At 40.9% G+C, this 25,942-nt stretch overlaps 3 protein-coding genes across 13 annotated transcripts in view; 1 reads left to right on the top strand and 2 right to left on the bottom strand.

Annotated features, from left to right (window-relative positions):
- The window catches only part of LOC110286899 (periphilin-1-like), a 49,221-nt gene extending 44,157 nt beyond the window's left edge, over window positions 1-5,064 (bottom strand). For 2 of the 6 annotated variants that reach the window (XM_029472929.1, XM_029472933.1), the window contains exons 1-4: window positions 4,824-5,064; window positions 3,632-3,710; window positions 3,117-3,250; window positions 2,599-2,691 (exon numbers count right to left, since the gene is read on the bottom strand). The gene's annotated coding sequence lies outside the window, so the exon portion shown is untranslated. Of the gene's footprint in view, window positions 1-11; window positions 41-2,598; window positions 2,692-3,116; window positions 3,556-3,631; window positions 3,711-4,823 lie in introns of those variants that run through there. The other 4 variants (XM_029472931.1, XM_029472930.1, XM_029472932.1 and 1 more) reach the window with 4 other exon arrangements.
- Window positions 5,065-5,118: 54 nt separating this feature from the next.
- On the top strand, window positions 5,119-13,961 carry LOC110286786 (cytochrome c-type heme lyase). Of its 4 annotated transcripts, XM_021153376.2 has the most exons (8): window positions 5,388-5,478; window positions 5,621-5,741; window positions 5,934-6,086; window positions 8,366-8,517; window positions 8,827-8,975; window positions 9,811-9,930; window positions 11,855-11,941; window positions 12,473-13,961. In XM_021153376.2, exons 3-8 carry the CDS (start codon window positions 5,975-5,977, stop codon window positions 12,669-12,671), a joined length of 819 nt encoding a protein of 272 aa, XP_021009035.1. In that variant the 5' UTR covers window positions 5,388-5,478; window positions 5,621-5,741; window positions 5,934-5,974; the 3' UTR covers window positions 12,672-13,961. The 4 variants fall into 4 exon arrangements, with proteins under 4 accessions (XP_029329508.1, XP_021009034.1, XP_021009035.1 ...); XM_029473648.1 differs by lacking the exons at window positions 5,388-5,478; window positions 5,621-5,741 and adding an exon at window positions 5,119-5,333; XM_021153375.1 differs by lacking the exon at window positions 5,621-5,741 and having other exon boundaries at window positions 5,119-5,393.
- A 6,530-nt stretch (window positions 13,962-20,491) lies between these two features.
- Arhgap6 (Rho GTPase activating protein 6) overlaps window positions 20,492-25,942 on the bottom strand; it is a 498,894-nt gene continuing 493,443 nt past the window's right edge. For all 3 annotated transcript variants that reach the window (XM_021152834.1, XM_021152836.2, XM_029473246.1), the window contains exons 11-13: window positions 24,617-24,891; window positions 23,083-23,163; window positions 20,492-22,600 (exon numbers count right to left, since the gene is read on the bottom strand). In XM_021152834.1, the coding sequence (XP_021008493.1) occupies window positions 21,906-22,600; window positions 23,083-23,163; window positions 24,617-24,891 (1,051 nt within the window). In that variant the 3' untranslated portion in view covers window positions 20,492-21,905. The remainder of the gene's footprint in view (window positions 22,601-23,082; window positions 23,164-24,616; window positions 24,892-25,942) is intronic.

Genomic DNA, 25,942 nt, shown 5'->3' with positions numbered 1-25,942 from the left:
CTGGAACTCACTTTGTAGACCAGGCTGGCCTCGAACTCAGAAATCTGCCTGCCTCTGCCTCCCGAGTGCTGGGATTAAAGGCGTGCACCACCACGCCCGGCTGACTCTAAAATAAAAATGAAAAAGGCATGTACATAGTGCACAGACATGTATGTGTTCAGTCAAATGACCCAAATGCATAAAATAAACATGAACAAATCTATTTAAATGCAAACTCAAATTCATCCACAACTGAATGACAGAAATTCTTTTCTATACTACCTTATCTTTATAAATCAACTATCATAGATGAAAGTATGTGATGCTGTGCCTGTCTTGCAACCCAGAGTATTGATGGGTAGCAGGGAACATCATCCATGCATACTCTGGCTTCAGAGAATAGAAGAGGTTTGTCTCCCAGTCTGCCTAATATATTTACATTTTCCAGCCCCCATAATGGCTTAAGCCAATTCCCTAAAATATATTTTAAAATACTTGCATGCACATATGCATTTACACATATACATATTCACACACAAATGGTTCCAAAGAACTCTGAAGCAGTTGATAAGGCAGAGATCTGGAGATAAGAGAGTGTTCCTAAGATAACTCCATGGACCATACTTAAATAGCATTGTTACCTCAGCTTCAGGAGTACCTAGACAAGAACTATTTGGCAAAAAAGTACAAAGCTTCCAGAACAGAGGGGAAGCTAAGATGTTTTTAGCATTTCTTATAGTCATCTCACATATTATAATTTGTAGTATATTGTTTGGGGTATAAAGTGCTTTATTACCATCACTACAGTATATGTGTTTGAGAGAGGTGATGGGAAGCGGGATAGAGAGAGGGCATTTACTATATTTTTTATTATACTTTCCAAATATTTGTACCAATAACTCTTCACTTAGATTTTATATATCAACGTGTTTTATCTGACAGAGAACCTGCACAATATAATAATATCACAAACATCTGTACCTACTAAGATTCAAGCCTTAAAATATGAATTTCAATATCCCCCAAAGCTCATTTCTTCAGAAACCACATTTCATGTGGTGGTGGCAGAGAATAACTTGTCATCTTGTCTTCCCTGGCTTCAATCTTTCGAGCTCACTTTAGAGTGACGCCAAACCACAGGAGCGCCTTCCCCTCTTTCCTTTACAGCAGATTTTACCTTACCTTCTCAATTTTCCTTCTTTCTTATCTCGTTTTTCCAGTTTATTAATTGACAACACTTACAACAAGAAATAAAAGTCCCAGAGAAAAAGGACTATATCTAGGTTAGCAAACTAAAGTCACAAGTTCCTTGGTTATATCAAATGAAAGCAAAGAAGACCAAAACCTTCAAGGATGGACTTGAAGAGTGGATGGAGCCACTCTTGTGGCTGTAGCATCAAACCATATCCAATGACTTAATGTTTCCTTATCTGCAACCAGCTGGGGGTTTTTTAAATTTTGAATTCCAAAGGATATACTGAACTGCTCTTGCTATTTTTTTTTGAAACAACTACAATTACAACTTTCATGTACTACTCAAACCTGAATTCATCTTCATGGAAAGCATAGTGTTCTCAAAGCTAGCAGCCCTTTACTTTGCTCCTTCCACCTGCTTTCACCTTAGCTTTCTCATCTCTTCAGTAAGACTAGAATTTCAGTCAATTGTAGTGTACCATGTTTCTTCACTTCATAAGAATAAGTAAGCCTACTGGGAGGGAGCCACTGGAAATTCACAACCCTGACATTGACCCATTCTCCTTTATCATCCTGAGTAGTATCACACCTGATCCATCACTAAGTGTATCCTCAGACAAGACTGACTCTCTAGTCCTCTGGGCAAAACACAACTATTAGTTTGCACTTGAGGCAAGGGGAGCTTCAGTGGCTCTTTAGGGTTCTTTCCCAAGCAATGCTTACTCATCCATTTTTACCAGTCCTATCATGTTTTTTTGCTTATCATATTAAAAGCACCCACCCCTAAAAGGCCCACATGTAGCAACAAATGAGCCATTAACTTAATCATAGTAACATCAGTATTAATAATCCTATTACTAACCTACATATTGGTTATTGATCATTTCCACTTCATAATAACTGTTGCTTTCAAGTAGAAAGAGGTAGAAATAAATTATCCCAAATTAGTTACCTACTTCATTCTCCGGCCTCTTCTCCCCATCGAATTGTTATGGTCCATGCTACAGCTATCAGATATCAGTGAGAACAAGATTTGGCTCATGGACTTTTAAAAATAGTGTTTCTCCACTCTGACACTCTAGACACTGAATGACAGACAATGGCACTAGCGATTTAAGATGCTGTAGGCCTTTGGGAGTGAGGTCTAAAGAGAGGAGTCTTGGTAAGAAACCTTTCCTGCTAGGTGGGGCAGTTGTTAGGGAAGAAAAAAAGAGGAAGAATGGAGGCTGAATTTTCTTTTTGGTCCACAGTTGGCACTTCTAGGAATAACCAGTGATTAGTCAGTTAAAGCATGTTAGGTGATTCATAAACATCTTTTTTCTTTTTTCTTTCTGAGATGATGTTCTCACTATGTAGCCTAGCTTGCTTGGTACTCACTATAAAAACTAGACCAGGCTGGCCTTGAACTCACAGAAACTCACATACCTCTGCCTCCTGTATGCTGGGATCAAATGCTTGCTCTTACCACACAGGGCAATAAATATTTCTTATCAAGGGTCTTTCACAATGGTCAGGAATCTAAGAAAACAAGTTGTAGAAAGTTATTTCGATTCTGGAATGACAATTGTTTCGGAAACCCCCATCATTTAACAAAGCTGGGGGAACTTTTCAAAGTACCATGGTCATTGGCTAACAGACACATAAAACCAAATATTTCTTTGTTACAAGACCTTTTCTGTACAAATCTGTAGTGAAACCTGAATGTATTAGAAATAGCTCCAAACAGAAATTTCTTCTTAAATCAAAGTTTCACTATCAGTCTCCCCACCCCTCCCCTCCCCCTCATCAATCTCTATCAAATAATGTTTAAAATCAAACATGATTTAGAGTATCTCTTTAGATAAAGTGTACTGTTAGTTGGTCTTTAAGTTATTTGAATACCGATTCCCAAAGAACAAAGCCTTAGTTCAGCACTTTTGTATTACCAGCAGTGTCTAAAATACCTGGTATGTTATATGTTCTCTGACTGCTGTGGAATTAGTGATATTGTCCTTATACCCAAGCCATACCAATTCTCTGTTCTCTGGCCATGATCCTGAGAGAGAGAGATCTCCTATTGCCTCCGATCTTGGAAAACCTTAGAATTTCAGGAACAAGAAAGGTATGATTCTTCTAATTAATTATATTAAAAAGTGAGAACTGTGGGAGATAACCAGAAATGGTTATGAGGATCTCTATGAGAGAAGGCAGAATGTAAGAGAAGCAATAATTGTGGGATAGAATGGATTATTATGACACAATAAAGAATTTTGAGGAAGGATATAGAATTTAGAAAGGGCCAAAGGGCCGGGGAAAAGAATTAAATATTTTAAAAGTGGAGATAACATGAACATGTTGAACGAGAGAAAAAAAGAATTGTAGAACACATAGGACATTTTTTAAAAAAAATGTATATCACAAATTTTTAAATGTTATAACACAAATAGATAATATATATTATGCAATATTACTTTGTTACCTGTGAAACCGTAGACACAGAAACATCAAAACAGAATTGACAGACTAGATTTATGTATTGCCAACCTATGGCTCACGATCTGTAAATCAGATATTTACATTATTATTCATAACTAACAAAATTATAGTTATGTAGTAGTAACAATAATTTTATGCTTGTGAGGATCATCACAACATGAAGATCTATATTAAAGGGTTGCAGCATTGAGAAGGTTAGAACCACTGCCTTAGAAGAAGTTGTACCACTTGGGCTGACAATTCTCTCCACAAGAACCAAGGACTAGCAAAAACCCAGAGTATCACTGAAGAGGGGGCATAACCCTTTAAGATCCAGAGTACCAGGAAGTCTGCTGTGGACCAACGCTCCTAGAAATGTCTTCATAAACAAGACCTAAACAATGGTCACATTAATATGAAAGGGGGCCATTTTCATGGGGTCCCACAGAACAGGAACCCAAAGCAGGAACCTGAAGCCACCAAGGAATCAAAAGCCATGGAGGCCATGGCGGTACACCACATACTGGCTTGCTTGGGCCCATGGCTCACTTTGCTTTCTTAATATAAGCTAGCCCATCGGTGGTACCGGATCCAACCTCCCACATCAACCACTTATGGAGAAAATGCCCCCATAGGCTTGCCCACAGGGCAGTCTGATGAAGACAGTGACTCAGTTCAAGTTAACAAAAATCTAACCAATACAATAACCATCTCCTATCTGCTGGTTTACCCTACACAAGTAATATAAAAACGTACTTTCTGTAATATGAAATATAATATTTAGATGAAGGCTGTGAATTCCATGGAGTACACTCAAAACGGTTGCCAGAGTCCTTGAAAGGACTAGGCGGTGGAAGTTTAAGTGCGTCTACTTAATTATAGCACTTTATTCCACAAATAAGCACAAATATCACTTGTTGATTAAAAAAATACAGGTTGAGCCGGGCGTGGTGTCCCACGCCTTTAATCCCAGCACTCGGGAGTCAGAGGCAGGCGGATTTCTGAGTTCGAGGCCAGCCTGGTCTACGGAGTGAGTTCCAGGACAGCCAGGGCTACACAGAGAAACCCTGTCTCGAAAAAACAACAACAACAAAATACAAGTTGACCTTTCAAGACCCTAAGGAGATGACTTTGAAAAACACAGCTAGGTGCCTAACCCCTCGAAAGCGACAGCCCGCCGTCCCCTCATTTCTCACCGTGAGCAGCTCACCGGCGGCCGGCGGAGTTAAAAAACACCGCCTGGCCCGGAGGGGCGGAGACGGAGCGAAGGCTCGGGCGCCTATAGGCCGCGGAGCGAGAAGGGGTGGACTGACCCGCCCTTAAACACACCGCCCAGCACGAGAGGGCGGAGACGGAGCGAAGGCTCAGGCGGCTCAAGGCCGCCGAGCGGAAGGGGTGGGAGCGATCCGCCCGACCTGACGAGACCTGACGACCGTTCCTCTCCTCAGCGCGAGGCTTGCCTCGTGCTTCCGGAAGTCCCGCCTTCGGAACAGGAAGTAACGGCGCACGAGAACGCCGGCTGTGACCGGACGTTAGCGGTGACCCCGCGTGAGGAAAAACCGCGCGGGTGCAGTCGGCAGCAGCCGAGTGAGTTCGGCTGGGCGGTTCGACGCGCTCGCGGCCGCGCCGTGCGAGACAAGTCGGAGCGGAGACTCGCGGGCAGGGAGGCGTCCGGGTTCGGCTGGGCTGGAGCCGGCGGCTGCCGAGTGAGTTCGGCTGGGCAGTTTGACGCGCTCGGGGCCGCGCGGCGCGGGACAGTCGGCGAGGTGACTCGGGGACGGGACGGCGCCCGGTTCGGCTGGAGCCGGTGCACTGTGCAGACCGCGGTGCGGGTGGGACGCGCATAGACAGGTGGGCAAGACCGGTGGCTTCCTGCCCTTCGCCGCTCCTCGCCTCCCGTTTTGGTGACACTCTTTAACCTTCCTATTTTCCCCGAGGCGCCTGCCCTACCGGGGACAGGGGTTCGAGGCTAGTTCAGCGTGTTTTCCCTCAGGGCCCGTGCTGCCACCCCTTGGACCCCACCAGCAAGACTACACCCGTCTTCACGACGTGGTTGCATCTTACAAGTTTCCAGGCTCTGAGACGGGTCCCCAAATGGTGGCATAGGCTTCAAGGTATTTTCCCAATGGAGGCACTGTTTTCAAAGTGTCCCCTCACCGCCCCCCATCCCCACCCCCGAACCAGTGCCCTACCTCTTACTCTCCCATGGGATGTTGAAAAAAAGCCAGGGCCAGCCAGGATCAGAATAACAAGGGGGTATCAACTGTTTAGCCTTCACGTTTTAATCTGATTCCTTGCTTTGGCAGTTGGGAATTTTAGATTGGGAGTGACCCCTGTGATTCCAGCCATGGGTGCCTCAGCATCTTCTCCTACTACTGCAGTAAACGCCTCGAATGCTTCAGATGGTCAGCCAGCTTCACCACCTTCAGGATGCCCGATGCATGAAGGGCAAAGGAAAGGTAACTTGCCTGTCTGGAAAATGAAAAGAAGGCTAATGGCTCTAGAGCAGGGGTTCTCAGCTTTCCTAAGGCTGGGACCCTTTGACACAGTTCTGCACGTTGTGGTGACTCTCAACCACAAAATGATTTTCGTTTCAACTTCATTACTGTAACTTTGCTACTGTTCTGAATCGTCATGGACATATTTTTGGAGATAGTGGGTTGCCAAAGGGGTCAACCCACAGGCTGAGAGCCACAGTTCTAAAGGAAGAGAGCTGTAGTGTTTGGTAATGAGGCTTGCAAAGCTGGGACTAAGTTACTCTAGGACTGGTCCAATTTTGCTGCTCATTAGAGATATTATCATAAACAATTTTTTTTATGTCTCAAGTCTGTCATCTATGCATTTTTTCCTTAAATCAGCCTTGACTTTCCAAAGTTTACCTGTGCCTATATCAATGGCTCTCAGCCATGCATGTAAAGAGCCAGCATTGAATACATATTTTGGGTTCTCACAACTGAGAGGAAATGGTTCTGCTGACATAGAGTGGGGTGGTATTAGATAGTGCTAAATAGACATCATACAGCCTCAGACATGGAGTCTTTGGTCCATAAATAGTAAGGGTGCCAGAGCTGAAGAAACCTCGGTGTAGGTGTTTGAAATAAACTACTCCCATATCTGTTATGGTCTTCATCTAGGTCAAAATAAGCCTTCACCAAGTGAATTATAGACCATTATGTCAGTGCTAGGCTGGAAACAAGTTCTTTAATAAGTGCATGTCTGCTTTAGACAGTTCAGACTGGGACAGTGTTGTATGCTTACTGAATGTGCATGTTGTTGGGTCCTCATGCTTCCAGTGTTACCATTCCTCTTTCTCTCCGTGAGCCAACTTTCTCCAAGAGGTCAGCACTTATCCTGTGACAAGCATTGCTGGGTTTTGTTTCTTCACTGAGAGAGAAGTAGATATAGTAGACAAAAATTCTTTGCCCAGGAGAGTTTACATTATCGTGTCTATAAACCAGTGTGACTGTTTTATAGCCAAGGAAACAAACCAAAGCTCAGAGTAATTTATGTACTTCAAGTCATGTAGCTAGTAAGTGGCAAAGTTGGTGAAAATTCTGTGACCTTGGACAAGGACACATCCCATGGACTCCTAGTATTTCTCGTAGAAGTGGAGACAAATCAGACAAAGCACATGTGTCTTTGCTCTGAGCTTCTTTCCTCAAGTAGTTTTCTGCATGATTTATATTTTATCTATTTTAAAGACTTGTCATCCTGGTTTATTTGCATTAGTAAGAATGTGAGTGTTTGTAGGAGACTAAAGGGCTTCCTGGTTATATGATGTGGAAACTGTAACACTGTTTTCTTTCGAATAGCCATCTGGGATGGATGCTCTAGGAAGATTGGTGCTTTTAATGATGCAGAGGGAGATAGAGCAGCTGTGTTCTCACTCCTAAAGTGAACAGTTGCGTGCAGTTTTGGAAATAAGGCCTGGTAGAAGAGGCCAAAGGAGTAAATAGAAATTTGTCTTTCTATATAATAGTATTCATGATATTCATAATTTCCTCTTGGTCCCTGGAAAAAGGAAGGATTTCATAACAGAAGTGGCTTTTTATTCTGGGATACAGATCTTCCCATTCACCTGCTGCTTAGACAAGCTTCTTGGTCTGCACACTGCCTGGATTAGTACCCTAGGAGCTTGGGCATTAACTTGGGGTTGACTGAAGGAGACTATCATGGGCCATTTTCTTTAAAAATTGCCTTTTCTTGGTGCACTTTATCTGCTTACAAGGACTAGCACCTCAGATGGTAAATTTTTGGTGGCATACTTGAGTTCTGGAAAAAACCATGAGCATAGTGGGCTTTACATTTTTCTTTGAGTGTATATAAAATCTCCTGCTTTTCTGCTCCTGTATCTAGTATTTGAAGGAATAGATTAACGATAGATGCTTACTTAGATAGTGGCTGCTACCTCATTGGGGCTGGACTTGTATGGAACTAATGGCTGGAAGTCAGAGAGACCTTGTGAAGTATGGCCAGTTCTCCCTTTGAGTTTTTTTTTTTTTCCTCTTTTCTTTTTCTTTTTTTCTTTTAAAGGGAAAGTCCATTTATAGCATCTTATTTTTAGGATTTTAGAAAGTTAAGTAGCTTAGTTCATGCTATCTTTAAGTAGAAGAAAGTTGTGTTGGTCCGAACTTTAGCTCTTTAAGGTCCCCACTAAGAGGACCCCCTTCCACTGTATCTTAGTATGGCATGATATGGTATTTAGCAGTAACAGTGTTTTAATACTTGATAAATTCAGGCTGTCCAGTGACTGCAGCAACATCTGACCTGACCAGTGAGAGCAAAGCACACACTGTGCCTGCTCACCAAGACCGGGCCTATGATTATGTGGAATGCCCTGTTACTGGTGCTGAAGCTAAGGATAAGGAGAACCTCGATCCTTCAAACCTGGTAATATACCCTCATGTCTTCCCAGGGCATTTTATGTACCTATGCATTCTCTGCCATGGCCAACTGTGTCTCCTCAGACTATAAGCTAGAATAAATCTTCCCCTAAATCCCTTCTTGCTGATTGTATTTTTTGGAGCAGCAACAAAAAAGTAGTATGACCAAAATATCAGAGGTGTAAAACTCTGATGTCATTGATTTAATGGGAACTTGTGCTTCTTGTATGGAGAATTGCTTTCCAGGGTGTACTGACTATTTTATAGTTTAGACCATAATGCTAACATTCAGACACAATCCACTGATATTCTATAGATGCCACCACCTAATCAGACACCATCCCCAGATCAGCCATTTACTTTGTCTACCTCAAGAGAGGAGTCATCAATTCCAAGAGCTGACTCTGAGAAAAAGTGGGTTTACCCTTCTGAACAGATGTTCTGGAATGCCATGTTGCGGAAAGGGTGAGTGAACATTATTTAGAAGATAATTTGCTTGCCATATTTACCTCAGAATTAAATGTTAAAGAGCTTTTGTTTAGCCTCCAAAATGTAAAGTATTTCTTTAGTGACTTAAACAGTTTATAATAGAATATTAATTAATCAGAATGTAAGTTCAAGACCAGTATTTAAGGTAAAGATTTTCTAGAAAAAAAAAATGGAACTAACAGGGCATGGGGTTGAGGGGTGATCAGGAAAACATTTGTTATAAGGAAGTGCTTCCCATTATCATTTAAGTCAGCAGTAAGTCCCAAGAGCTGCAGCCAGCAAGTGGCCAGTGATTTGAGTAGCCAGTCTGAGACCCCAAGAACCAGGAACCTCAGTAGAAGTCCTGGCCTGAATGAAAATTGGGAAGCTTGAAATCCAGAAAGACCTGATGTTTAAGTTCCGGTTGAAAATTAGGTGAAGCCTAATGTTATAGCTCCAGCAAACATGTAGGAATTGTGTTTGATTATGGAAAGGACAGCAGCCCTTTTGTTAATACTTAGACCTATAACTGATTGGATGAGATTTACCTGTATCTCACCGCATTTTTATTTTTAGAAATAGAAAAACGAAACACATAAAATGACTAGGAAGAATTGGCAAATCATTTCTCAGTGCTTCTAAATACCACCTTAAAAATAGATGTTTGTATAAGGATGGCTTTTGGGGATTCCATGAAACGAGATTAACATGAACCTCCAATTTTTAATTTTAGTGTATGCAAGCTTTTATAAAAGTGTATATCTATGCATGAATTAACTTTTTGACTTTAATCAATAATATTTGTCAAGTTTTACTACATGTTCTTTTTTAGGTGGAAGTGGAAAGATGATGATATTAGTCAAAAAGATATGTACAATATCATTAGAATTCACAATCAGAATAATGAGCAAGCTTGGAAGGAGATTTTGAAATGGGAAGCCCTTCATGCTCAGTAAGTATGTTTAAACTCTTTTAAAACTTGTTCCTTCAGCAGTATTTGGAATCCCTGTAAGGATTGACCTTAAAGATCTGTCTTCACATTGGGTCCCTTTTCTCAAAGAGAATAGGTCAGTTGAAAGAGCAGCATTTCTTCACATCACCTGACAGGTTTGTTGCAACTCTAAATGCTAGGCTCCCTTACGGGATGTCTGTCCCAGGTTTGGTGTTTATGGAGTGATATGATACTGCTGGTTTTAGATCTCCTCTTCCAGAAGTGGATGAATGAGGAGTATCTTTATAAAGAACTAGGTCCTATCACCATCTGGTTTACATTTCACATTTCTTCCAGTGTGTGAGTAGTAAGTTTCTTGGAGAAAAACTATACTGATTTATTTTTAAGTTCATCTTCTGGTTTTGGTATTTGCATTGAACATTTCAGTATTAGAACTACCTGAGTGTCACTAGCTGAATTGTAGGTATAGGATGGGTGTACTTTTCCTTTCAGTAATCCCTGACCTAGAGGAAAGACTTGGCTGGCCAACTTGTAGTGTGATTTTAAAAGCAAAGAATTAAGAGCAGCAGGCATTTTCAACTTGACAGTTTCAACACCACTGGTTATTTTTGCAGATTTCTGGCAAAATTAGCTAGGTCCTAAAAGACCTCACTAATGTCTCTGTTGTACTCTTGGATATGGAATATTTTCCCCTTTACATGGTAGGAATATAGCTTGTCTTATGAAGCAGCTGTCAAGATAGTGGCTCCTGTCTTAATGGGCCAGTCTTCTAGTCCATAAGAGCAATTGGATTGTGTCTTTAGGGGTAGCCTCCATGTACCCGGTGCCAGTAGAAGACAGTCCCCTGAGGTCTTTAATTAGGATCCTACCAGTGTTCAGGTTAATTAAAAAAGCAAGTTCAATACTACTTACAATTAGTTTCTTGGAGTCAGCCCCCGTTATTTTTTCCAGTTAAGACTTAGTTGTTTCTAATGAAGCAATAAAGTCTTCCCACAATATTCTTGGATTGTTCTAGGACATCCAAGGGTAACAAAAGCCAGGGATACTGAGAGTGCCTCATATTATAATTTCATTGCATTTGCATACAGTATGTGTACATCTTCCTACATATTTTGGGCAGTCACTTATAATGACTAAAAACAGTATAAATGTTTTGTGAATATTCGATATACTGTTTTATTTAAGGAACAATGAAAAGAAATAAAAATCAGATATGCTCAGTGCAAGTGCAGAGTTTTATGTTTTATGTTTGTTACCACTTTGTTTTTGATACAGTGTTATCTCAAAAACAACCCCTATATAACCTAAAGATAACCTTGAACTTGTGATCTTCCCTACCTTCACCTTCTAAGTGTTAAAGCTACATAGGTACGTCACAATACTTGATTTTTGTGGTACTAAGCATGGAACCCAGAGCTTTATGTATGGTAGGAAAGTACCATACCAACTGAGCTATATACCCCAGTCCTCAGCTACAGTGTTTGTCCAAGTACTTACAGTGTACAGTTGGTTGAATCTGAAAATGGAGCTTATAGACTCAGAGGGCTGACTATATAGCAGTTTCTGTTGTTTCTCTGCAGAAACACTAAGTGCTTTTTGCAAAAGAGAAAGAAGATACACAGTATATAACACTTTTTCTCTGAGAGTATGCCTGTGTCCTTGTCCCAAATGAGAAGGTCTTGCTTCCTGAATCTGGCAAGAAAGCCAAGCAGATGCCTACAAAGAGACATACATAATCCAAAAGGAAAGAAAAAGGTTTCTAACAAATAGGGTTTATTTGAACTTTGTTAGAAGTTATTCTCTGTAAATGTGATAGTATAACATATAAATATAGAAAAGAAGACTTTACTCAAAAACCAAAACATCATCCTATCAAATGAAAGAAAATGTTTTTAATAGACTATTCTTATTTGGGCATTTTCAGCGAGTGTCCTTGTGGCCCATCATTGGTCCGATTTGGAGGTAAAGCAAGAGAGTATTCACCAAGAGCAAGAATTCGTTCCTGGATGGGGTAAGTGTCAGTGTAGAACTGCTGTTGATATTACTTAAGCCATGGTTAGCATTCCTATCACCTAAAACAGTGTAGGAAAAGCAATTCCATCTTCCACATCTCCAGTATCCAGCCTATGTTTTTTTAATATCCTTGAGTTTACTCATAGATGGACAGAATTATAAAGGTTGGGTTGCTGGCTTCACGCTTCACTCTCGAAGGATTGAATTGTTCTTTTTTTGGTGTCTTCAGAACTGTCATTTTACTCCTCTTGTGGTCTTTGTCTTGCCTTATTCCTCCCTTGTCTTATGTGTAATAGGACTATTTAGTACATTTGATTTCTCCAGCTTTCTACCTAGCCTGGCCTGGCCTGGGTCTCTTTACCATGAACCTATCCCTTTATAGACAGATGATCTGACATGGATTCATCATAGTTCTTAATCACCATATTCTCTAAACACCATGGACTGATTGACTAAGGCTCATCTCCTCTGCTAATACCAAGACAGACAGAATACAGACCTGCATTTTAACACTCTGTTTTCATTACAGGTATGAATTGCCTTTTGACCGCCATGACTGGATCATCAATCGTTGTGGCACAGAAGTTAGATATGTGATTGATTACTATGATGGTGGTGAGGTGAACAAGGACTACCAGTTCACTATCCTGGATGTGCGTCCTGCCTTTGATTCATTCTCTGCAGTATGGGACAGAATGAAGGTTGCTTGGTGGCGCTGGACTTCGTAACTATTATTTTGTTTGTTATGAAAAAAGTGAAACTTTTTTCCTGAGAAAGCTGTTAAAACTATTTTCCCCAAACTAAATGCACTCATAATGTCACTGAGGGTACTTTTCAAGTGAGTGATCATATTTGATCTTGTATTTAACAAAGATGCCATGCCCCGTTAAATTTTGAGTCACATTTTCCATTGCAGATGATAGGTCAGTTTAATTTTTTTCCCTGTTTGGTATAAGTTCCTTAGTTTTCCCACTAACTACAGTATTTCATGTTATTTTCTTTAGACATCTTAACAATCTCTGAAAAAAGAGGTTTTAAAAGCATAAAAACTTGTTTGTTTTTATTCTTACTGTTTCCTCAGGAGTATTTGAGATATAAAACCTGAAAGTGTGTGATGCTTTTACCTGCCAAATAATTTAACTATATTTATTATAAATAAGAATCACTTGTTTTAAAAGTAACTAATATTTCTAAAATCCCTTTAGTCTGAACAAAATGTACAAGTATATACTGAATGAAGTCTACAAGACTGATATGTCTATGTTTAAATGTGATTTCAGATTTGACCCTGATAGAAATTTCAACTTGATTTATAAAAATTTCAAAATACTTGTTTTTTCAATTCTGTCCCAATATGTAACTATCAATGAAAAGCTGATCACACTATCCCTAGAAGATGACAAATTATGTTATGTTATCTCATCCCATTCCCTCTTCCCACTTGGTGCTTGCCACCAGTAGTGTAATGTAAACCTGAGAGCCTGGCTCCAATCACAGTGCCAGAAGTGTTTCTTTGACAAATAAGATTATATTTGGCTAAGTGTTAGAATTCACAAGAAGTGCATTTTTTTTCAGATGTGAAATGTTTGCATCAATTCACCATCATTTTGATGTTTTAAGCATGTGCTGAGTTTGCTGTTGAAAACTGGTTGTTTTGCTGGGCAGTAGTGGCACAAGCCTTTAACCCCAGCATTCCATAGATCTCTGAGTTTGAGGCCAGCCTGGTCTACAGAGTGAGTTCCATGACAGCCAGAAAAATCATCTCTCTAAAAACCAAAAGAAAAAGAAAAGAAAACTGGTTGTTTTTATTTTAATTATAGCAACACGTTAGAAATACCTTTTTCTTAAATGTTGATAATATGAAAAAAATTAATTTATCTTAAATACTGTAGTATTTAGTGGACAGAATTTGTGTTTTTGAGCTATTTGAAGTAGATTTCTTTGTTGTATGATGCTTTAAAAATTCAACATGTGAAAATATTTGTATTTTTTAAATAAAGGTAACAGTTAAAAGATTCGGAAACTTCTTAGAGTGATTTTTGTAGTTAATTTTTGAGATAAAAATTTATCTTTACTAAATGCAGCAGTGGTCTCATCTATTAATCACATAGTTTTAAACTGCATAAGAATGTAATCACTGTTGGCCCTTCTCAGGTCACAACTGGATTAGGACTGGAAAGTAAATTAAACTGTATAGTGACAGAGAATTGTGAAAGTCAACTGTCATATAAACTCAATTATTAAGATCAACAATTTTTCCTATGCCCTTTCACCACTTTTAGAAAAGATACCTGCTGAGTACTGAGTTGCTTTGTGGCTAGATTACTGAGTACTCAGAATTGCTCCGTGGCTCGATTAGACTGAAGTCTACCTAGGGAGTAAAACTTCACTGCTCTGATGGTTTTTATATAACTTGAAATGCATTTTGGATCACCTCCCACATTTTAAACTAAGTTTTATCTGTGGAAATGGCATCATTCAGAATCAGAGTTTTGGCAGTAAAAGTATGTGCAAACTGAGTTACATATTAGCACTTAGTATTTCTATGAATTCATTAGCTGTCATTTGTGAGATGCTGATGTTCACTTTGCATCATACTCAGGACAGAAGATGGCAGACGATCATCCCCTACCTACAGAAACACAACCTTTCCGAGCTCAGTCCGTACACAAAATCATAGTACTATAGAATTCATATTTTTAAAACTCTAAGGGAATGATGGGGGGTAGGGATACATATAAGTACATTCCAATATAACTACTGTGATTAGTCAGGTTGACAGAATTCAAATGACATGGGAAATGAAACTCAGGGTGTGCCTGTGGGGGACTATCTTGATTACTTTTAATTGAGGTGGGACTCTTCAGCCACCTTGGGCTGCACCATTCGTATCCTGTACTACATAAAATGAAGAAAGTGAGCTGAACACTAGAAACCAAGTATTCACCTCTCTGTTTCTGGATTGTGGGCATAAGCTGCTTCAGGCTCTTACTGCTTTGACTTTCCCACCATGATGAATGGCCTTGAACTGTGAGCCAAAACCCTTTCTCAAGTTGCTTTATCAGGCTGTTATATGACAACAGGAAAGGAAACTGACATTTGCCAATTTCTTTGATCCCTGATGTGTTCACCCTCTAGTGGAGTTATTGCTCCCGATTGAAAGTGAAGTGCTCTGTATTTATTTCCTTTCTTGTCCTTGTCCTGACTGTCAAGCCATGTTCAATCATTGCTATTGCTAAAGGTTTGAGGCGCTTTGTGATTAAGAGGGCATACCCTGAAGTCTGGTGGCTTGTTCCAGTTTTCTCTTTACTAGCTCAGTGACATTTTTCTTCAGGGCCTCCGATTTCATGGTTGTAAAATGAGAAAATAAGCAGACAGTTGGTTTACAAGTTCTGTGAAGTGATCTGTGTGCTTTTGGGGCAGAATCCTGGGTGGAAAAAGCTTAACAGCCATCCACATGATTGACAGTGGCCATCACAGAGAGATTCTGAAGCAAGGCTAGAAGTCAGAAATGCTGAGACATTCCACAGGATGAATCTGGAAAAATCAGGAGGTTCTTCTGATTTGTGTCAATTTTAAGTATTACTTGGTACTTTAAGTATTACAGTAGATGCTAAGCAACCTCATGGTATCTTTAAAAAGGCTAAAGGGAATAAAGGATGCGTAGACATAAATTGATAGTTAATCAGCAAGTCCTACTGGACAAACGTAATTAAGTGCCTGGATTTCCTAATCTAAAACGTAAGCAATGTGTGACACAGAAACCAGCTTCATAAATAGAACTTAGGTAAAGCCCATTAGCCATCAAGAATGTTGTCATGAAGCTGGCAGCGACTGGAGAGAGAATCAGAAATTCAAGTTCTTTCACAGCTCTCTAGGGTTTTCTTAAACATTCTTGCTATAAAAATGGACTGAAATTAAAGATGGTATATCCTGTGTGGAGGTGATATAAGGAATAAGTGATCGCTGGCACACATCACCTGGGAAAGCCAGTGGCCTTTGCTCCTTGTACGACTAGTGAGTGATGAGCTTTATGGCCTTTCAGTTAAAATCTAACATGGAATCACTTTACAACTTCATTTTAGCTTGGTTTGTAAAGCAGGGTATGGAATTGTGTAAGGACATTAGTGTATGAGGGCATTCTTGGAGATTTTGCTGCCTCTCTCATCTCTTCTGTGTTTGCTTTACAGATCAGACTTCTCTGGAAGGCTTGGTAAAATGCAGCTGACTGGGTTCCCCTGGAGGGTCCTTCATCTTGTAGGTCTAGAACAGCTGGGACTTTATGTTTTAACAAGCTCCCAGGAGATACTGATACTATTGGTCCAGTCACCATGGGGACCTCATTTTTCCCTGGCGTCTTTTGGCCATCCACCCACTACTTTGCAACAGTGTTCCCAATTGCTGTAAATTCCTATGGTCATGATTGTGGTCAAGTAGGAGATATAAAAGCAAAGGTTAAATGGAAATATAAATTTCCCAGTTTGCTTATTCCTCATTTCTTCCCCAAAGCCTCTCTTTTCTCAGTTCTGAATGGTGCTCCATTTATCCAAGTTCAGTTTTAATTACAAAACCTTTTTCTTGGAAGGTTGATTTCCCATGGCTTCTCTAGGTGGGCAGGAAGGATTACAGTGGTTGAAGGCAGTGTCCCAGATTGACTGAGAAAGTCCCTGTTGTAAACTGTGCTGCTTCTATGTAGATTGGTGGTAGCCACTCCCTTGGGCAGGTGAGTGAGGGTTTTGCTCTGAGTTATCTCTGATATATTGACCTTTGCTCACCATCTTAGTTTGCCAGGTGGCCATAACTAAGTGTCACAGATGGAATCGCTTCAACAACAGAACTTTATTCTCATGATTCTGGAGGCCAAAAGTCCAACACCATGGTTAAGTTCCCTTTAGCTAAAGATGTGATCCATATCCTGCTTTGAGTTTCTGGATATTCCTTGGCTTGTAGAAGGACACCACCTGTCTTTGTATGTTATTTCTCTTCCTCTCCTTCTTCCCTCGCCCTTATACTATATCCCTCCCTTGCTCCTCTCTCCTTTCTCTTGTGCTTGCTTGCTTGCTTGCTTGCATGGATGAGGGGCTACTTATATCATTCAGGTGACCCCCCCACCCCCGCAAACAGCTGTACCACCAGAAAGACTTACTTCATTTATTGATGATAACTTCCCCATAGCTGTGTAGGCAGAGTTACACACTTAGCCATCTCACTAGACCTTAGTGTATTTTAGGAACAGAGGAGGCATCATGGGCTGTTCTTTTTCACTGTGCTATAGAACACTGAGATGGGGTGACAAGAGTCTTTGTATGGCAGTGGTACTTAGAAGACAGTGTCTCTGCTTGGCAATCCCTTCTACAACCCTTTTGTTTAGAAACTGTATACTTGTGTCTGCATTTACAAGGAGGTGATGGCCTTGCGTGGTTTTGTATTGCACATGGCAAGTGACTTGATTAAAAGTAACATGCCTATATTCAGAATACACTTATCAAATGAATCCCAAATTGGTGTCCTATCTCTCTGTGTCCAGTATAAAAGGTATTAAACTCACAAAGTCCCTAACCTAACATAAAAGGCCTCCAGCTAAAGCTACAGACAGTAACTCTAATGTGTAGTAATGCCTATCAAGGCATCTGAATCTTCCTCAGAACCAGAAGGAGCTTCTATTGGGGTGTTAGCATAAAGAGAAAATTTAAGCTAATTATTTTCAGAAAATAACATTGTGCCCTGTATGTAGAAGAGGGAGTTTCTTCTACATAACCAGAGTATGGATGCCTATACTACAAAGAGGCAAGAGGCCGAATGATGAACAAGACTGAACTGTGAAGGGTGGTGTTGTCATGGAGTAGATTTTTGTTTGTAGACTGGAGGAGAAGGTAAGTCCTTACTGGCAGTGACTGCCTTTGTCAGAACTATAGAGAGAGTAGTTGGTGCTGAGAGGAGAGGTAGAGATGCCAGGGGATAAGAATCAGAGTAAGACAATGAAGATGGATGGATGCATGTGCTCTCGAAGGCAAACAAACCTTGGTTACAATACATAGTAGGCATTTTCATGGTCAATTTGACTAGGTGAAAGATTTATAGAATCTGAAGAGAAACAGGAATGTTTAACTGGATTTAGAATCACCTAGGAGATGCTTGGTAACACGTCTGGGTATGTCTGAGGGCATTACTAGAATGGATTCACTGAGCAGGAAAGACCTACCCTGAATGTGAATGCCACCAGTTGAGGAAATGGGAGAGCCAGGCAGAATAAAGAGGGAAAGGAGAAAGCTAGTATAGCATTCCCAGCATTCCCAGTTCTGCAGGCAAGGAGTACGGAGGCCTGTCCACATAACCTTCCGACTACTCTCTACCATGCCTTCCCTCCATAATGGAGTGTTTCCACTGAAACCAGAAACTCAAATAGGTTTTTCTCCCTTACATTTTGTTTGTGTAGTGTTTTGTCACAGTGAAGAGAAACATGCCCAATACACCAGGGGAGACCTCAGGAACACAGGAGCTCCCTAGCCAAAGATGTGAGGTGATATAATGTGAAATCAGGTTTCAGCAGAGCAGTAGACACATGAGCTTGCCCATGCAGGACTGTTGAGGCACTATGGGACCTTCAGTAAAAAATTCAAGCAGGGCATTGAAAGCCAAGTGTGATATTAAGTCTAGAGATTAGGGTTGCCAGATTTAGCAAATATATGCCAGATAAACAAAGACTAACTTTTTAATAATAACCCTATCTCATACAGTACTTCAGAGGATGAACCATAATTTTAGTATAAGTATATCCCAGATTTCACATGGGGCATAGTAAGACTAACATGTGGTCTGTTGTTAAGTTTTCAGATTGAGTAGGCACTGTATCTTATTTGGTATTTGTACTTGAGAAATACTAAGGTCAAATGTCCTATATCCTCATCCCAACTAGCTCCATCTGGATAGGAGATAGCAAGGGCTTGTGCTTGGTTAGTGCTAAACCTGACCCAGCTGCAGCAAACTAGAATAACTTGGTCACTGTAGACTAAGTTAGCTGGCTTGAACTGACTGAAAATTGGTTGATTGACCCTTCTCCCCCTGTGGTAGATTGAGGACTATTTTAGGTAGGTATCCTGAATGCCCGTGCAAAATATCCAGGCTGCCATCCTTGATTAGAACTTTCCTTTGGCTTGTAGGTAGTTCTTGTTTGGTTGGTTGGTTCTTTTTCTTTCCTTTTGCTTTGCTTTTTTGTCTTGAAGAACATTAGCTGCTGTTTTATAATTCTGTCTGGTCAACACATCCTGTTTTGATCTCTGTGTGACTCTTCTGCAGACAACTCCTTTCTTCTTAGTTCAGTAAAATCTACCTCCTGCTGTTTGCTTATCAGACCAAGAGGCAGCATGGGCCTCTACTTTGTTCCAGAATCGCTTTATATTTAATCCCAGGACCGTTTCTCTGCCAAGCAGATGTGTATTAAAATATGCATAAGAAAAGAAGCAAGCTGGACTTATTTATAAATTTCCTCAATTTGTACCCCCCATTGGCATATGATGGTTGTTTTTTTCTATCAAAACCCACAACAAACATATGCTAATAGGTACTTAGAGTGATCAAGACAAATGTGTATTTGGCTGTTTCTATCATCACTATTCTGGCCCTTTGGCCAGAGATCCCAAAACGAAGTGATTAAGTATTCATAGGCATCTTTGGAGAGCTTATGCATGTTTTAAAAGCACTACATTTGCAATGTGATAAAGGCAGAGAAGAAACAAACTCTCCCCACAGTAAAAGATGTGAGCCCAGAGCTTAAACGGGAAAAGAAATAGAGGGCATGGATATCAAGCTGATTTCTCGGTCCAATTTAGATCTAGTAACACGGATATACCTTCCATTCATATATATCATTTGATTCATTTGATTTACAAGATTTAAATAACACAGTAAATATGGTGAGAAGGAGGTCCAGAATATCAGGAGGTTCAGAGGAGGAGAAAGAATTTTTCAGACCGTGGTCAAATTCAAGAGACTGGGATAAAGATGAGTGGCATAGAAAAGCCACCTGAGTGCTCAACCACTGTGAGTCTTGTGGGTCCATAAGGCAGAACTGAGTGAGGGCTTCAGACAAATTGTCCACATTCCGAGCCAATATCAGAAGTATTGAGCCTAGTGAGAACCCAAAGATCAGCCAACTAGTTCCCAAGTGAGAAGCGCTACAGTCCATACCTAGAGCCAGGCCGGCATCTTGAAGCCTATGGAACAGACGCAATTGTCAACGACTGTGTTGAGTGACACCTGCCAAGAGGCATGAACCCTGAGTTTCTGTTAGGCGTCAAATCACTTCCTAACTGACAAGAAAACCAGCCTTTCGTTGTGACAGATCATTGTGGATTTCTACATATTTCAGTAGCACTGACTTGAGGTCCCCAAGCCCCAAGCTACTGGCTATTTTAAAATCTAGCTCTCCAACTGTATGTGTATCTTTATGGAATTGCAAACAGGTAATATAGTTGAACTTGGGAGTAGTGAATTCTCTATGTAGAATGGGATGTGACTTCCTTCGTTAGATTTAAAGACGGACAACAAATCTTTGCTTAACATTTTATTCATTGTGGCACAAGATAGAATTTTAAGAAACACCACTGAAAAATTTCATTGCCAACATGAAAACTAAGAGCTGACAACAAATCTTTACTTAACATTTTATTCATCATGGCACAAGGTAGAAGTTTAAGAAACACCACTGAAAATTTTCACTGCCAACATGAAGATTAAGAGTAACACTCTTTGTATATAATACACTGACCCTTCTGATTTGAAAAACAAAACAAAACAAAACAATGGAAAATACTGAAGCAAACTGCCACCTGCTGGTCAAATGTGGTTTTGCAGTTGTAACACTTCAAATTGTTGAAGTACTGTAGTAACACATACATTACAATACACATAATATTACTGAAGCTACTGAAGACACATTTCCTCAGCCTTTGGTACAATGTAAGCGCAAAGATGTAGCTTTTTTGCTCCCCCCATAGGATTTACTTTACAATGAATTGCTTGTAATTGGGCTAATATTGATAACTGAGCAGATGGGGGAAATGATCTATAATTTGAATGTGTATTTGGATTTTAAAACTTTTTAAAATTGGATTTCAGTTGGTAGTTTTGAAAAATACATAAAAGTAATCCATTATAAATATATATTATTAGTGACCTATATAAAATTAAATTTGACCTAGAGTGGGATAGAAACTCTCTTAAGTACTCTTTGGTTCCACCTTTCTCTGATTTGATTTTCTGAGTCCTTTCTAAACAGATTCTAAAAATATATTTCAATGTATCAAATTTAATATTTCCTTAAAACATACTTGCTATGAAAAAGCATTCAGTGACTACAACTTTTGTGTCTCAATACTATATAAAAATATGGCTTCTCATTCTCTCTCTTGTTTGGTTAGTATTTCCTTAGGCATTGAAGGGAGGGGCTGTCCCCAGTTAAAAAGTGATGGCAAAAAGCACAGATACCCGCTTGTGCATATTCCAGAGCATATAGAATCTGGTTGCTTAATATATCTCAGTGTGTAATATAAGTGCAGTGATTTTTTAATTGTTCTGTCTTCTCTGTGAATATATCATATTGATATACATAATTTGTTACAGAATATACAATAGTCAAAATTGAAGACACAAATACAATTAAGCTATAACGAAGCAAGAGTTTCTTACATAAAGCCAATGTGGGTTGTTTTGAGATTGGGAATTATCATGTTTGTTTGTTTATTTGTTTGTTTTTTTCCTAAGGCTGGCTATGCAATAGAATCTTACCATAAATGGCAGGGGTAGAAGTGAATCTATAAGTGGACTTTCTTTTGTGTTGCTTTTTCAAAGTGTGGAAAAACAAAAAAGAAAAACAAGTAAGTGTCCAATTGTCCATAGGCAAGGTTTCCGGGTCTGGACCGGAAGATGTTTTTTGGAAGGGTGGGCTCCAGCTGCTGGCGGGCTTATACTAGGGTTTCCGGGAGGGCGTCGGGGTTATCAGTTGATAGAAGCTCCCAGATCTGCCACCGCTCTCGCTGCCAGTCGAGCCAGCTGGCTTCCCCTAAGTTCTGTTTGTCCTGCTCGCTGGCTGAGAGGGAGTAGGCGCTGCTCAGTTTTTTTGGCCTGGTCTGATGCTCCCCTGAGGCCTGCTGGCCTCCTTCCACAGCTGTTTCTGAACCTTCTTCATGCCTCTGGAGCCTCCACAGGGGAGGCTCTAGTGGCAGCTGAGCAGAGGGTGTGGCAGGCTTCCCTGACCCCGGGTAAGGAGGAGGGGGGCGCCTGTCATCTCTTCCACTCTCCTGAGGTCTCTGATACACAGGTTGGGCCTGGCTTTGCAGCCAGGCAACATCCTCCTTGCCCTCGGCTAGATCTTCTGTGCTGTTTAGGGACAAAAATGGTTCAGACCTGGCTGCAGGCTGCCTGGCCCCCCTGTTGCCGTCCTGGATGTGGGGAGTGCTGCAGACACGTGACACCGGAAGGTGGACACTGCACTGCTCCACGGTGGCCGCTGTCTGAGTCCTCCGAATTACCTGAGTGCCACTGTCCAGCCCTGTCGGGCTCCCTTGACACCGAGGCCAATTCAGGGAAAGGTTCCCTTGAGAAAGGGAACAAGGCCTCGGTCGGAGGGAGCTGCTTTCAAAAATGTCGCCATAAGAACCTGGAACCAGAAAGGCAAGATCTGGGGTTAGTTTGGACAACTGCCTTGGGGATTCGCTGCTTGTTCTTTTCTCTCTTTCTTTCTTTTTTTTAATACTTCCTTCTATAGCTGAAACTGTACAGCATGCTCTCAGCTATTAACTACCTGAAAAGAAAATTTCCCTAGCAACAGTGATGGCAGGTTCTCTCTGATAGCAGAACCATTTATGTGGCCACTCTAGACACATACCTAGATTTTCACAGGCTTAGCTTAGCTGCCAAACTACATAAACTGTCAAGATAACCTAGGCTTTAGGGAAAGAACAGCAGTGAACTGCTGTCTAATATTGAGGATGAAAGCCCAAAGAACTGCTGTCCCCTTCTTCTCTTTTCAATCTTTTCTGAACAATGGTTGACAAGCAGCTACCTTATACAACAGCAAGGAAGAGATAGGGAAAATACATTTTTAAAGGTAAGGCAATAATTTTAAAAATGGCATTTCACCTGTCATTCCTGGGTCTTTGGATCCACTTTTTAATGTTGAATGCCAAGTTCCCCAGATATTGAAAGGCTCCTCTGACATTTCTAGGAAAGACAGCATAAAGGGGTTCACAACAGAAATAGTTAAGAATGAAACCAATAAATATCATTACATTTCTTTGGCATAAAATATAGTATTCAAGGTTTACTAGAGGCAAAACAATACTATTTGGATGTGTTCTTCAAGAAATTTGTTGAATTGGGGATAGACCAAAAGTGCTCGTTCTATAACATGTTTCTGAGGAACAGAATTAATATACAGTAAATGTGTGTCATGACCCCTAGAATTCAGAACTTCAAAGGATGAACTTTGCATATGCCCTTGGTTCTGGAGGTTAAGGGACTCTCCTCGAGGACCCAGACAGTTCTGGTATCATCCAAAGGGCAAGAGGGAGGCAAAAAGAAAAGATGCTGTTATGTTGGTAGCTTCAGACATGAAAGAAACAGCCATGACACTAGGCCTGCAGAAGCCAGAAAGACCCTGAAATGTATTTATGTAGTTTGTTCCCTAGATCCACCAGAACAGAAGGCAGTTCTATGCACCCATGTGATTTCTGACTTCCCAAAACACAAGTGGGCTAACCTGTGTGTTGCTTCCATTGTGAGTGATAACAGTAGTAGGACACTCACACAAGGAGACAGTTGGTAATGCCCACATGGACTCCAGCTATAGGAACACAGAAAAACAATACTTCTGGATTCTGAACTTCCCTCGGGGACACTGCCCTACTGCCACCAGCAGTTTCTTTCTCCTCCCTTCTCCCAACAGGTAGAGAATAACTGCCTTAGAGCGTATCAGAAGATCATAAGGCAGACTAAGACATTCAAAGTAAGAAGAGACCAGAAGTGCCGACAAGAGTACACGGCACAGATTAGCCAGGATGTATTCCATGCTAAGTGTTGCAATAATGACTGCTTGTAGATTCACTGATGAGCCAATACATGGAACATTCATACCATTCTTAGTTATCCCATCAGGAGTCCATGGACCTCTGTGGAACTTAGTTATTCCTTTGACACCCTGATAGCTGGAATTGGCATAATATCATTGTGATACCCAGGCCAGTGCTTTTGTCCCTGGATGCTGACATTGTCTGGTTTTGGTACATTGCATTGTTATATGGTAGAATAAGCACCTTTGCTTTATGAAAAATTGAGTGACATCTTAGACTAACAACTAAGCCATGCAGGGACACAGAGGCTCCTTTGGATACCTTAAAGAAAAGGTCATATGGGAAAATGAGTTGCTGTTTGGGGCATACACTCAATTCACAGGTATTTGAGAATCAGAGGTTGAAAGGACCTTCTAAGTCAATGCCTTGGGGTTACCCGTCCCTTCCTCCCATCTTTTGTATTTAGCAGATACTCAGTAAATGTTCTTCGAATTGCAGCAAAAATAAACAAGGGCCTGATGAAGAAGGTCCAATATGGCCCACCCATGTTGCATCCGCAGGCAGGTGATTAAGTAATTGAGCTGTCTCAGCCAGGCTTCAGTTACCTTTTCCAAGCCTTGGTCCAGGAGAACTTTCTCTTGACTTCGACTTTGGCGATGACAAGTGGCCCACCAGTGTATACTGCTCTGGCACTTTATAAAGCTTCTCCGAGCCCCCCCGGGCCCTGTCCTCTTGCATAGCCAGCAGGGAGCGCTCAGACAGTACTGGGGAGTTGTTGTCATAAGGGGAGATGTCTCCACTGGAGGCTTTGTTGGAATCTGTAGATGAATGCCTCCCTCCCATGGAAAAGGAAACTTCCGTCTGAAGTATGTCAGAGCTCCTGGCATAAGATAATACAGGTGTGTAAGTATGATCAGATTCAGACATTACACAATTGCCAATGGAATATTTCGAAGACATGGACATGGAGGCTGAAATAAAAAGACCTTTTGAGCAGTGGTCCAACAAACACATCCCCATCAATAATGCAAAAGCATTTTCCATAAAATGATCACAAGATGGCAGGAAAACACAACAAATGTAACAAGACGTGGCAGCTGGTGAAGGATGTGACACAGGAGAAAATCAAGTTCTGCTGTAGTTGCCAGTGTTAAACCAGCAGAGAGCAGTAAATCCACACAAATGTTATAAACCATGGCTCAACTGGAAGGGAGATGAACCCACACATGCCTGTGTTCCACAATGCTGCCCACTGGCAGAGAGGAATAAAACCTAAGAGGTTTAATGAAAACAGGACATAAATACAAATGGATCCCTGTCACCACCTTGTATTGATGGAGTGCCTCATGGACTGATGCCTGATTAAATTTAACGGTTAAAGCCTTGGGGTTGGGGGTCACTATTAAGCAAGGAAAAGAAAACGATGACTTTTTTTTTTTTTAACTTTCCTCAGTCTTCTGAATTAAAAATAATCTAGACTAGACAGGGACAATTCTGGGTTAAAGGAAATTCGGGGACTAAAATGGAGCAGAGGCTGAAGGAAAGGTCATCCAGAGACCGCCCTAATGTGTGATCCATTCCATCTGAAATCACCAAACCCCAACACTATTGCTATTGCCAAGATGTGCTTGCAGACAGGAGCCTGGTGTGGCTTTCCTCTGAGAGGCTCTACCAGCACCTGACTAAGACATACAGATACTCACAGCCAACCATTGCACTGAACCTAGAGACCCCAGTGGAAAAGTTAGAGGAAGGACTGAAGGAGCTGAAGGGGAGCTCCATAGGAAGACCAACAGTATCAACTAACCAGACCCCTCAGAGCTCCCAGGGACTGAACCACCAACTAAAACGTATACATTGGCAGTTCATGGCTCCTGCTACGTATGTAGCAGAGGACTGCCTTATCTGGCATCAGTGGGCCGGGAGGCGCT

The sequence above is a fragment of the Mus caroli genome, chromosome X, assembly GCF_900094665.2.
Source record: "Mus caroli chromosome X, CAROLI_EIJ_v1.1, whole genome shotgun sequence".
NCBI classification, from domain to species: Eukaryota; Metazoa; Chordata; class Mammalia; order Rodentia; family Muridae; genus Mus; species Mus caroli.
Note: the sequence above shows the minus strand (reverse complement) of the source record. Positions and strands in the feature narration are given on the sequence as shown.